Source organism: Heterodontus francisci, chromosome 6 (assembly GCF_036365525.1).
Source record: "Heterodontus francisci isolate sHetFra1 chromosome 6, sHetFra1.hap1, whole genome shotgun sequence".
NCBI lineage: Eukaryota > Metazoa > Chordata > Chondrichthyes > Heterodontiformes > Heterodontidae > Heterodontus > Heterodontus francisci.
The window spans coordinates 95,353,747-95,367,230 of record NC_090376.1 but is presented as its reverse complement, the minus strand read 5'-3'; the positions used below and the strand labels follow the sequence as shown (position 1 = coordinate 95,367,230).

General features: G+C 43.2%; 1 protein-coding gene across 3 annotated transcripts in view; it reads left to right on the top strand.

The window, feature by feature from the left end:
• Window positions 1-13,484, top strand: part of LOC137371455 (porimin-like) — a 60,083-nt gene that overhangs the window by 23,936 nt on the left and 22,663 nt on the right. Inside the window, exon 2 of one of the 3 annotated variants that reach the window (XM_068034082.1) lies at window positions 10,828-10,890. In XM_068034082.1, the coding sequence (XP_067890183.1) occupies window positions 10,828-10,890 (63 nt within the window). Of the gene's footprint in view, window positions 1-10,827; window positions 10,891-12,611; window positions 12,778-13,484 lie in introns of those variants that run through there. The other 2 variants (XM_068034084.1, XM_068034085.1) reach the window with 2 other exon arrangements.

Here is a 13,484-nt window from a genome sequence, read left to right as displayed (position 1 = left end):
TTCAGAATTGGCTCAGTGATAGGAAACAAAGAGTTATGGTCGACTACATTTTTGTGAACAGAAAGCGGTTTCCAGTGTCGTTCCACAGGGCTCAGTGTTGGGTCCATTGCTGTTTGCGATATATATTAATGATTTGGACTTAAACGTGGGACGCATGATTCGGAAATTTGCAGATCATACAAAAATTGGCCGTGTGGTTGATAGTGAAGAGGATAGCTATAGACTTCAGAATGATATCAATGGTTTGGTTGAGTGGGAGGAAAAGTGGCAAATGGAATTCAATCTGGAGAAGTGTCAGGTAGTGGGGAGGGCAAACAAAGCAAGGGAATACACAATAAACAGGAGGATATTGTTACGACCAGGTGAGAAAGGTGTCTAGGGGTTTGTTACTATCTTCACCTGGTCTTATTGTAACAGGGTTTTTTTAAAACAGTGTTTTGAGCTCCCCTTTTGTGACCCCTTGTTCACAGCTTTCCAATTATAAGGCAAAGAAACCAGCACACCAGGTTTTCTCAGGTTTAAAGGAGAAAAGTGAAATTTATTAAAACGTAGACTTAAAGTCTAATACGGTTGACGCCTACGGATATGTGACACGCCCACACTAGCATGCAGGTGCAATATACACATGCAAATAAGGACAGAAAAGATAAAGTGGAACAGTTTGAGGCAAATCTTGTTACTGTGCTTCAAGCTCATGGTCTAGTCCTTTTGTAGGTAATTCTTGCTGTTTCTTTGGGGCCCAGTATTCTGCTTAAACCTTGTTCATGTAGGAGATTTTTTCTCTCTCTGAGGTTCATGTGTTTTTACAAGATTCAGTTCCGTGGGAAGGAGATGGGAGCAGGCAGACAGGAGAGGGTTCTGCTTCAGTTCCAGGAGCACACGGTGTTCTGAGTTCAAATTCCATTTGAAGTTCAAATTCCAATAGCCGGCTAGTCATGTGACTAAAACTGATCTGACCATTTCTTCTTTGTTTGTGGATGCTACTAGCTTAGCAGTCAACCTGTGATGCTATCTCCCCCGACCTTCAACGTCAGGTAATCAAAAGTCCATTGATGGTTGAATGAGTCAGGGCGTGGCCCTTTGTCCCTTGTTCCAACACTATCTGTTACCATGCAAATGTCTTTCCAGTCAGGGGCTTGCAATTTTAAGTTTTAATATTCATGCGGTAAAATAATGTGCGCCTCAGTCTTGGCAGTGGGGGGCTTGCCTGACAATATTGTTACGACTAAGGTTGGAGGAGTGCCATGTCACTTCTCCACAGGTTACAACATATATTTAAATGTTTACCCAGTTATCGATACAGTTATTCATAGACACAAGAACACAAGAAATAGGAGCTGAAGTAGAGCATATGGCCCATCGAGTCTACTGCGCCATTCAATGTGATCATGGTTGATCTTGGGCTTCAATTCCAGTTTCCCGCCCGCTCCCCATATCCCTTGATTCCCTTTTTTTAAATTTTATTAACACCCATTTTATTTTAGCTCAAATTTAGTTAAATCTAAAAAGAGCTTAGAAAGCAATCAAATGTTTGTTTAATACAGCTCTAAACAAAGTAGATAAAACATATTGAACAGTACCAACTCCATTCCCACTGTCATCTGTGCTAAACTTGCCCTTGGCAATCTGTTTTTGATGCTTGAAATACAAAATATTACATGTTCACATTTGTTTCAAAATAAAGTTTTGTAAAAGTTTGTTCAGAATTTTGCAAAATAAACAGTTTCAATATACAATCATTTGCAGCAGAAGTGATATAAAATGCTAGCAGATAGACGCTACTCTTTATCCCAGAATAAAATACACCAACCAGGTTTCTTTAATAAACAGCAAAATTATCAGTTTATTGTAAAACAAGACATAACCAGTAATGAAGCAAAGCATTAACACGTAGTTGTTACGACTGTCTGCTCCAGCCAAAGCCCCCAATCAAAATATACAATTCTGATTGTAGTGGGAGAAACACACTGTTAATTCAATCCTGTCACTCCACAGATCACCTAACATATTTTTTAAAACTTTCCAAATTAAGAAAGACCCAGCCAAATTGTACCATCCATTAGCCCCTGAATGAGGCTAACCAAATCAGGTGTCTTTAAATCAACAAATAAACTGTTTAATTAGAAAAACTAAATTCTTAAACACTATGAAGATATAAACAACATTTATAACAGAAAAAATTAGAGTCCTTGCAAATTTAAAATCCAGTATTGCTTGAAGTCCTCACAGCCGTCCGATGGGGGGGGGGAAGGTTCTTCCACAGTATAACAGTCTATAGTCTAATTTCAGCAGTATGTGACACTTTCCTTCCTTCAGCGAATTTCAACAATTAATGACTTGCAAACACTTTTTAAATGAATCAGTTTGACTTTAGAGTTTTTGAGGGATAAAAGATTGTTACAACCTAACTTCCCTTTCTTCAATTTAAATTACCAGAGATCTCTCTTTTGGCTTGAATTTTCTTAGAATTTTGAGAGATAATAATTAAACAGACTAAAATTCCCTTCCTTCAGTTTAAATGGATGAGAGCTCTTTTTTCAGCTGCCAACACCAGCTGTGTCTGTTTGTGTTCTCTTAGAACAAACTGTCTTCAATGAATAAGCCAGTTCAAAATTGAATTGTAACAAATGTATTGCTTGATACTCACTCCAAGTGGCTATATCCATGGTAACGAGAATGCACCCTTTGAATCGCAGTCTCCAAATGGCTGTATCCAAGACAATGAAAATGCATCTTCTCAGTAACTCCGGAGGCCTGCTGGTTCTTAAAGCAGTACTGATCCTTTTCAAGCCTTAAAGGGAAACTGCATATTCCCGGGAAAAATAACTACGGGACCATGACACACTGAAATGTGAAAATTCCCTTTTACCTCACACACACGCACATACACATGCACGCACACCAGTTAACCGGAAAAAAAAATCTTTTTTGAGCTCTGTTACAAAAAAAAAGACAAAAAAAAAAATACTTCGACCAAATACTTGCTAATTCTTGAAGAAAAAAAGAGAAGGTATAGAATGATGCCAGTTGTCCCTTCTTGGTTAGGCATCCCAAATATGCATAGACGGCTGTCATTGGGATCTTTCCAGAACAGTTCTTTTCAGGCGGCATTGAAGATCAGTTTGGCAGGCTTTCCAGGAAAAATGTGACAACTGGGGTTTTTGACAGGCTTTTCAGGAGAAATGCAGCGTCAGTTTCTCTATTTCTTGCACTTGATTCTCAGGAAGTTCTCCAGGTGATGGAAGAGGATGCCGATGGTGACTGCTCTCTTGACTGGTTTTCTCCAACTGCCTTCAAAACAGTTTACACCCCAGTAGACTGTCCAAAGCAAAACCAATAAAAGTGGGCTGAATTTTGTAAGCTCTCTGCCGTTCTTGGAAGAAGGCATGATATTTCATGCGGGGGCACATTTAAACTGAAAAGGCTTCAAGCCCTTAGAAGAAATTTACATTTTTAAAGGGAAAATGTGAAAAGTGACAAAAAAACAAGCGAGTCCCCTCTCCCACCCCCCCCCCCCAATTATACAGAAAGGTTTAATCCCCCCCCCCCCCCAAAACAACGCTTTGCCGGTCCTGACATTTCACCCCCAAACTTAAAGATCTTTGCCCTTCAGCCCCTTCCCATCTTCCCCTCAGTAAGTTGAAATAGCTTTCACTGCTCCCCCCGCCCCGAAAATTTCACTCCCCACCCACCAGTCTCACGCCTCGGATCTCTGAACGGAGATCCGATGGTGCGGGAGTTTCAGCCAACGGCCGGAATATCAGCATGTGACGGCTGTCAGGACCAGGTAAGTTCATTTAAATTTATTTACATTGATTTTAATACGGAGATGAAGGCTCTGCTGCCAAGCCGCAGGGGGAGGGGTGGCGGCACTGAGGCCTCACCGCGGGTAAAATACAGCAGGGCCTTCCTGGCATTGGGGGTTGTGGTAGGCGTCTCCCAGAAGAATTTTCTGCCCCCCCCCAACCCCACCACGACCCCCTGACATCGGAAAGCTGGTAAAATTCAGCCCAATATCTCGAGTCAAGCCTCCTGACCCCTATAAATCTTGATATGTCACTTCTCTGTAAGCATCTCCCCCAAGTCAAAAAGCCCCCGCTGGGTATTTATCTGATGAACGGTGTCTTCCAGTAAATGTTGTTTTCAAACAAGACCTCTCTGTGTCCTTTCAGTGACCCTCGTGGGGAGAAAAACTTGATGGAATCCTTTTCAGTTTTCCCAAATAAAAACAATGTCCATAATTCTAAAATACATGAGTTCTCAAAAAAAACTAACAAAAAATATAGATGCACCGTGATAACAATATTGAGAGGAGTAGAGGAAATGAAACACCTTGGAGTGCATTTCCACAGGTCCCTGAAGGTGGCAGGACAGGTAGATAAAGTCATGAAGAAGGCATATGGAATGCTTTCCTTTTTTTTAAGCGATACAGCACTGAAACAGGCCCTTCAGCCCACCGAGTCTGTGCCGACCATCAACCACCCATTTATACTAATCCTACACTAATTCCATATTCCTACCACATCCCCACCTGTCCCTATATTTCCCTACTACCTACCTATACTAGGGGCAATTTATAATGGCCAATTTACCTATCAACCTGCAAGTCTTTGGCATGTGGGAGGAAACCGGAGCACCCGGAGGAAACCCATGCAGACACAGGGAGAACTTGCAAACTCCACACAGGCAGTACCCAGAATTGAACCCGGGTCACTGGAGCTGTGAGGCTGCGGTGCTAACCACTGCGCCACTATGCCGCCCCAAACATAGGACCATAGAAAAATTATGGCACAGAAGGAGGTAATTCAGCCCATCGTGTCTGCGCTGGCTGAAAAATCTAGCCGCCCAATTATTGGCCGAGGTATCGAATCAAAAGCAGGGATGTAATACTGGAACTGTATAAAATGCTGGTTAGGCCACAGCTGGAGTATTGCATACAGTTCTGGTCACCACATTACAGGAAGGACATAATTGCTCTGGAGAGACTACAGAGGAGATTTACAAGAATGTTGCCAGGGCTTGAAAGTTGCAGCTATGAGGAAAGATTGGATCGGCTAGGGTTGTTTTCCTTAGCACAGAGGAGGCTGAGGAGTGACTTAATTGAGGTGTACAAAATTATGAGGGGCTTAGATAGAGTAGACAGGAAGGACCTGTTTCCCCTAGCGGAAAAATCAATTACCAGGGGGCACAGATTTAAGGTGATTGGTAGAAGGATTAGAGGGGACATGAGGAAAAACATTTTCACCCAGAGGGTGGTGGGTGTCTGGAATTCGCTGCCTGGATCAGTGGTGTGGGCAGAAACCCTCAAGTCATTTGAAAGGTACCTACACCTGGACCTGCACCTGAAGTGCTGTAACCTGCAAGGCTACGGACCAGGTGCTGGAAGATGGGATTAGAATGGGAGGCTCGTTTTTCAGTTGCCACAGACACGATGGGCTGAATATCCTCTGTGCCGTAACTTTTCTTTGGTTCCGTCTAGAGAAGTGTGTACAGTTCTGGTCCCCTTATTTAAGTAAATGCTTTGGAAGCAGTTCAGAGAATGTTTACTAGACTAATGCCTTGATTGGGCGAGTTGTCTTATGAGGAAAGGTTGGACAGGCTAGGCTTGTATCTGCTGGAGTTTAGAAGATTAAGAGGCAACTTGATTGAAACATATAAGATCCTGAGGGGTCTTGACAGGGTGGATGTGGAAAGGATGTTTCCTCTTGTGGGAGAATCTAGAACTAGGGGTCACTGTTTAAAAATAAGGGGTTGCACATTTAAGACTGAGATGGGGAAATTTTGTCTCTGATGGGCATGACTCTTTGGAATTCTCTTCCTCAAAAGGTGGTGGAGGCAGAGTCTTTGAATATTTTTAAGGCAGAGGTAGATAGATTCTTAATAAGCAAGGGGGTGAAAGGTTATTGGGGGTAAACGGGAATGTGGAGTTGAGATTACAGTCAAATCAGCCATGAACTTTTGAATGGCGGAGCAGGTTCGAGGGGCCGAGTGGCCTACTCCTGCTCCTAATTCGTATTGTTAGGACCGCTGAGAACAAAGCTTCCAATCAAAATATATGATTCTGACTGCGGTGGGAGTAACGCACTGTCAATTCAGTCCCGTCGCTCCACAGGTTGTATCATATTTCTTTCAGCTTTCCAAATCGAAGAAAGCCAAATTAAAACAATCTTGTAACCAACCTCCCCCCCCCCCTCCCCCCCCGAATGAAGCGAACCAAACCAGATATCTTTAGATATCAACAAATTAACTATTTAAAAAAAACTAAAATATTAAACACTACTATTATAAACCAATATCTAAAGACCTTAGAACTTATTTAAAAAATCTAACTCGCACATTCGCATACATATACTCAAACTAACGGTAGTTTGGTTTTTAATTAGCTGCCCGAAAAAATTGAAAAAACAATAACGTCTTTGCAGATTACGCTTCCGGCGAACGGTCTTCCAGTCCAACACAGTCAAAGTTCACTTGCAGTCTTCCAAGGCCTGATGAGGAAAGGTCCTTCCAGAGATAGGGGTTCAGCAGTTCAGTTCGGCAGTTGTAATGTTAAACTCTTCTTTTCAGTGAAACACAGCAGATCAATAATTAGTTATTTCTTCAAGGAATTAATTTGGTTTGAAGCTTTTTAGAATTTTGATAGAGAGTAGTAAATCAGTTTCTCTTCCTTCAGTTTAAATTGTCTCAGAGAGAGCTCTCCTTCCTTCACTTGCTAGAACAGTTGTCAACTGTGTATCTCTGCTAGCCAGTTTCAAAGTCAAAATGGATACATTGAAGCCCTGTTCTCCCTCTCTGTATGGTTGTTGCCTGGCAACCAGAATGCACTTTAGCTTACAGTCTCCAGAGCTTGCTGCCTTAAAGATGTATTGATCTTTTACAGCCTTAAAGGCGCACTGCAATATTTCCCGAGGGGGAAAAAAAACAGTATTGTGACAGTATGTAATAGTATATTGCAAGGCTAGGCTGGTCCCTTATGTTTGCGAAAACCAAATTGAAGAGGAACTAAAGAAGCTAGAGAGAAGTGGTGTGATAGTGAAAACTGACCACAGTGTTTGGCAACCCCAATTGTAATCGTACCCAAGTTAGACGTAACCATAGGACTATGTGGAGATTACAAAGTCACAATCAGCCAGGTAGTGGATGATGAGCATTATTCACTACTGACCTCTCAAGATTTGTATGTGGAGTTAGCGGGATGCAAGCTATTCACATGGATTTGTCCCATGCTTAGGCACAGCTCAGTGTGGATCGAGAGAGTCAGCATTATCTCACGATAAATCCACACATGAGGTTATACTCTTACATGAAGCTGCCCTGTAGTGTGAAGTCTTCTCCAAAAATCTTCCAAGCTACAGTGGATTATATTTTGCCAGGAGTGCCACATTGCGTTGATTGCGACCGCAACAGAGGAAGAGAATTGTCAAGTGTTGGACAAAGTGTTAAAAAGGCTCAGTGATCACAATGTGAAGTTGAAAAGGAGCAATCCAAGGTAGTGTACTTTGGCCTGAAAATCAATGAAAAAGGACTGCAGCCAAAGGAAGAGAAGATAAAGGCTATAGTCCAGGGATATCCAATGTTTTCGTGTGAGGGGCCACATTACAATTTTTGTCCTTCATTTGGGGGCCGTGAGCAAATTTTGGAAAGATAAAGGCATTATAAATAGGGCACATTGGGTAAAAAAAAAATTAGTAACCTTTTTTTTTCCCAACAATTCATCCCTTGGCCCAGGAGCAGAAACACACTACCACTCGGCCTACATCACCTCCCTCCACCAGTACTGCCTCCATCTCTGCGTGCTCACCGCCCCCTCCAACGGTCTTTGCACGCTCAACCCCACCCCCCCCCCCTCCCTACAGCCCCTGCGCTCTCACGGCCCCTGTGCGCTCACGTCCTCATGGTCTTATCTCTCCCCCCCCCCCCCCCCCCATGGTCTCTGCGCGCTGACTGCCCCCGCCCACCCACTGTCTCTGCGTTCCCTACCCTGCCCCCCCCCCCACCCCCATGGCCTCTGCATGCTCACCACCCTCTTCCCACCCCCCCCCCCCCCACGGTCTCTGCGTGCTCAACCCCACCCCCCCAACTGTCTCTGCGTGCGCGTCCCCCCCCCCCCACCCCACTGTCTCTGCCAGCTCCACTCCCTTCGGTCCAATCCGCCCCCTCTTTTGAAAGGGGAAGCAGTATAATGTATTTGTATATTATGCTAATGGCATAATAATGTAAATAATAAACACTTCCTTGAACTGGCCATGCTTGGTGTCCATTTTCTCTGCTAGTGCAACCCAAATCCTAATATTAAAAGTACATCGGATGCCAGTTAGCTGAGCTCTGCGCATGTGACCAAGGGATTTCTGAGCTTTTTTAAAACCAGGTTGGATATTGGATTTAAACTACCCATTGTTTTACATCCCAAATGGAGTTTGAGTTTTGGCTTTGGATTTCTATTTATGAAGTGGAAACAGGAGTACAGGAGCAAGGATGTCTTACTGCAGTTATACGGGGCCTTGGTGAGACCACATCTGGAGTATTGTGTGCAGTTTTGGTCTCCTTATGTGAGGAAAAATGTTCTTGCCATGGAGGGAGTGCAAAGAAGACAAACGAGGCTGATTCCTGGGATGGCAGGATTGACGTATGAGGAGAGATTGGGTCGACTAGGCGTATATTCATAAGAGTGTGTAAGAATGAGAGGGGATCTCATAGAAACCTATAAAATTGTAACAGGACTAGACAGGCTAGATGCAGGGAGAATGTTCCCAATGGCTGGGGAGTCCAGAACCAGCGGTCACAGTCTCAGGATACAGGGTTTGCCATTTAGAACCGAATTGAGGAGAAATTTCTTCACTCAGAGGGTGGTGAACCTGTGAAATTCTCTACCGCAGAAGGCAGTGGAGGCCAAATCATTAAATATATTCAAGAAGGAGATAGATACATTTCTTAATGCCAAAGGGCACACCCGCTTGCCACGGGTGAAATACCCGTGGAGGCAGATGAGGGCCCTTAAGTGGCCGTTAAGTGGCTACTTAAGGGCCTTGATTGGCCTCGGGCGGGTGGGCCGTTTCCCACTCCCCCACCCGACGCCGTAAACGTGTCCGGAGGCAGAAGTGGAGCGGGTAGGCCTCCCGGAGCCTGCTGCTCAATTTTACGCTGCCCCCATCCAACCTCTGGGGCGGCATAAAATTCCGGCCATAGAGTGGTTTGTACAGTTAGTTTAATTTCTCCCCTAGAATTTTGTGATTTAAAGCTACAGCAAAGTGAATTTATACAAAGAATTTATTCAAGCACAGTGTGATTATTTTGATAGAGCATTTTTGCATAAAAGTAAAATCGAAATGCTTCATACAAAAATTACAAACTATGGCTGACCACTTATAAGTATGCGTGTCTATGTTTTTTCAAAACAAATTGATTGCAATCTTTTTAATTTCTAGATTCTAAAACAAGTGCATTAAATAAGTTGATGGTTTGACTTGAGAAATATAGAAATTATTTGAGAGGCTGTTCATTTTTAAACTTTTTATATTTTAATTTCAATTACAAGTGTATAAGTAAAACTTTATTATAATTATTCATACACTAAAGTCCTGAATTTTTAAAAAAGTGTATTGTCTCAAGATACAGGAAATTTAGCAAGCATTGCATTGAAAATGTTAATATCTGGTGAGAAATTTAATCTAAGATGACTTTGTAAATGGATTTTAAAATAAGTTAATGTATTTTTACCATACTGCAGTTAGAGGGTTGCATCTTACTGCAAGGACATTGTGCAGGGAATTAATTATTTAAGGAAATAAAACATTGAACACACCATCACAGCATCCAAAATCAAAGAAGGAAATTATGTAGCTGTAGCAAACTGACTGATTCCTGAAGTAATGAATATGAATTTGATTTCAAGCTTCACAGAATTGTAAGCAAATTAATATAGAAAATTGTGTATTGCTGCTGGAAAGTTTACAACGAATGTGTTAAGCATGTTTTTTTTTCTTGTTGCAATTTCACCCACTCCACTTTAACTGCCCCCTAAGTCTGCAGAAGCTGGGTGGAGGGGCAATTAATGTGTTCCCACTCAGCTGGGACTTTTACTTGCCTTGTTTTTCAGGCTTGTAAGGCAATGCTAAGGCTGGAGTCTCGTATATACTTGCAAATTGGAGTCCTATTACATCAATAGGACCCTAATTTTCATGTTAACTTGGAGGAAAGTGGCTTGCCTGCAGCAGCTGACCTGACTACAACAACCTGGTCGGTAACGAAGAGGCCTTGCAAGGTAAATTTAAAACTCCACCTTGTGTGGCTAGGAGGAGCAGGACTACTCTTCTGGGCTCTGCCAGTGGTATATAGATCTCCCCTATCTAGACTTCTATTTTCCACCCCCCAAAATCCCCCCATCCTTTTCCTGTGCTTACCATGGACATGGCAGGCAGTTTCTATGCTTCCCAACTTTCCACTGCTTTCTGCTGACTTTCCAGCCATATGCTACTGAGGCCATGCTGTGAAAATTGGCTGGACCTCCCTCTGACTAACTCTGATGCAACAGCTACCACTATGCTGCTTTCCTTTCTGGGAGTTCAAATTTCTCCAGAGGTTATAGGCTAACAGTAACTCAGATGGCTGGCATTTTGTTGCTACTGCAATATATTATAATGTGTCCTGGGACAATTGTGTCCACTGAACAGGTAATTCAACATAAACCGGGGAGGCATGACCAATTAAATTGGCATATCAACGTTTTATGATGCTGCACATTGTTGCTGTGGCATATTGCATTATCCTGAATTGTGACTTCTTAAATTTAAATGATATATGAATAAATTGTTTCTTTTTATGTTCTAGATGCAACTACACATTATTCAAGCCCAACTACAAATGGTGAGCAAAAGAAAATTAATTTAGGATGTATGTATGTGAACTTACCCACTTTAAGATTTTTGCTGTGACTTCTGATAAAATCTAATGATTTGTTGCTTTGCAATGAACAACTGTAATCTTTTCTTTATTATGGATGAAAAGCCTTGTGTGGATGTGCAACATCCCAGCAGTTGATCTGGCTATGCTGCTTGTTATTGGTTGGATTTGATTTCTTCTGTTGGCTTGGAGTAGTTATTTTGATTGGTTGAGCTAGCCGTAATGACTGTTTTCTCTCCGTTTAATGATGCTGGTGTTTTCGTGTTGCGCAAATAATGATCAAAAAACAAGCAAACCAATCACAAGGTCGGTGGCGCCATTTTGAAGCTTAGTGCTGCAGCTGATGCCCTCTCTTAACCTCGGACAACTAAACACATGGTCAGGAGCTAAAAAGGAAACCCCCTCCACCCCACCAAATGCTAGTTAAAGGGATCGTCAACTACTTACAAGTTAGTTGCTGGTTAACTACTTCTGGCTGTTGCTGAGATTCTACAAGTGTTTAGTTCTTTCTGTAGAAGTTTTGAGTCTACAGGGAGTGGTGAGGCAAGTGCTGAAGAACTTTTTGCTGACTTCAAGGCTTCCGCACAACCAGGGGTCAGCAATATGTCTGTATACGGACAAGTGTCCATGGTAAAAAAGATTTTGAGGTCTGTGACTGCTAATTTCAGGGATGAGAAATTTCCCATTGGCTGCGTCTTTCTGACCAGCCGTCACAGTGTCTGTTTCATAGCTGAATTGGACTTTGTAAGCTCAAACCTTTATCTAATACTCATTAACACAGCTTCCCATTCTCGCAGCTGACAGGTGCCGAGAGCAGGAATGGCGGTTTCCAAACTTTGGACAGCTTCGGGGATTCCCAGCGTGTTCTGATTTTTTTTTTAAAGCCCACCGGAAAACCACAAAGTTCGGAAGCTGCTGTTCTTGCTCTCGGCAACAGTCAGAGAGGGAAGGGGCGGGGAGTGGTGGGAGTGCAGGCAGAGAGCGGGGGGGAGGGGAGTGCAGGCAGAGAGCGGGGGGGAGGGGAGTGCAGGCAGAGAGCGGGGGGGAGGGGAGTGCAGGCAGAGAGCGGGGGGGAGGGGAGTGCAGGCAGAGAGCGGGGGGGAGGGGAGTGCAGACAGAGAGCGGGGGGGAGGGGAGTGCAGACAGAGAGCGGGGGGGAGGGGAGTGCAGACAGAGAGCGGGGGGGGAGGGGAGTGCAGACAGAGAGCGGGAGGGAGGGGAGTGCAGACAGAGAGCGGGAGGGAGGAGGAGGCAGAGAGCGGGAGGGAGGAGGAGGCAGAGAGGGAGAGGGAGGAGGAGGCAGAGAGGGAGAGGGAGGAGGAGGCAGAGAGAATTACAAGCAGCTGACTTACTGGTAAATCTGGCAAAAAGTGAATTCGCAAAAGCAAGAGTGACCTACCTTGGGCATATAGTGGGGCAAGGACAAGTGTTGCCAAGAATGGCAAAAGTACAAGTCTTGGTGGAGTTCCCTATCCCTAAGACTAAGTGTGAAATCATGAAGTTTTTGGAGATGTGTGATCTCCCCAGAAATTTGTATCACATTTCAGTACTGTAGCTGCTCCACAAACAGATTTGCTACATAAAAAGATAACCAAGGTAGTGTGGTTAGGGGAATTCCAGCATCTTTTAAAAAGCTAAAGGCAATTTTGACTAATAAACCAGTGTTGTCTGCTCCAAATTTTGCTAAGCCCTTCAAGGTAGCAATTAATGCGAGTGACCTGGGGCTCGGTGCAGTCCTATTACAAGACGACAAATCAGGCATAGAGAAACCAGTGTGATACACGCTGGAAAAGATGGGCTCCAAGCTCTGCACAAAGCTCTTTGACAAGTTGGCGCTGGACACCTCCATGCTCCTTGACATTGAAGGCAGACTTTCTGGTAGGCTTCCCAATGCACAAATTATTTTGTAGGCTTCTCAATTGACGTGTTTGTCTTAGTCCTCTGCAAGAGATCCCGTGTGTGACCTCGCCTTGTGTCAAAGTCAAAGAATGCATTCTCGTTGCCCCAGGATACAGCCACTCAGAGACTGAGGGTCGAGAGATACGTTGTTGCCAATTGACATTTGAAACTTGTTGAAAAACTGGCTTTTGAGACACAGTTAACAGAGACAGACACAGACTGTCAGCCAGCATATACTGAAGGAAAATAGAGCTCTCTCTTGGTTTATTTAAACTCTATTTATTATACTCTCAGAATTCTGATATCAAACCAGATTAATTTCTTAAAAGAAAATAACCAATTCCTTTAACTACTGAACTATAATTGTTGAAATTCATCGCTGAAAAGAAGAGCCTCAATTCAACTGCTGAACTAGACTATGGACTGTTCTACTGTTGAAGAACCTTTCCTGCCCACCCCAATTGAACGGCTGTGAGGACTTAAAGCAACCTTGGACTGTTCCACATTGGAAGATTTCACTTATGCAGGAGCGTAAATATGCAAGGACACTAATTTTTTTTCTATTTTTAAATGTTGTTTATATCTTAGTAGTGTTTCAGAATTTAGTTTTTCTAATTAAACAGTTAATTTGTTGATGTAAAGACACCTGGTTTGGTAAGCCTCATTTGGGGGTTAATAGATGGTAC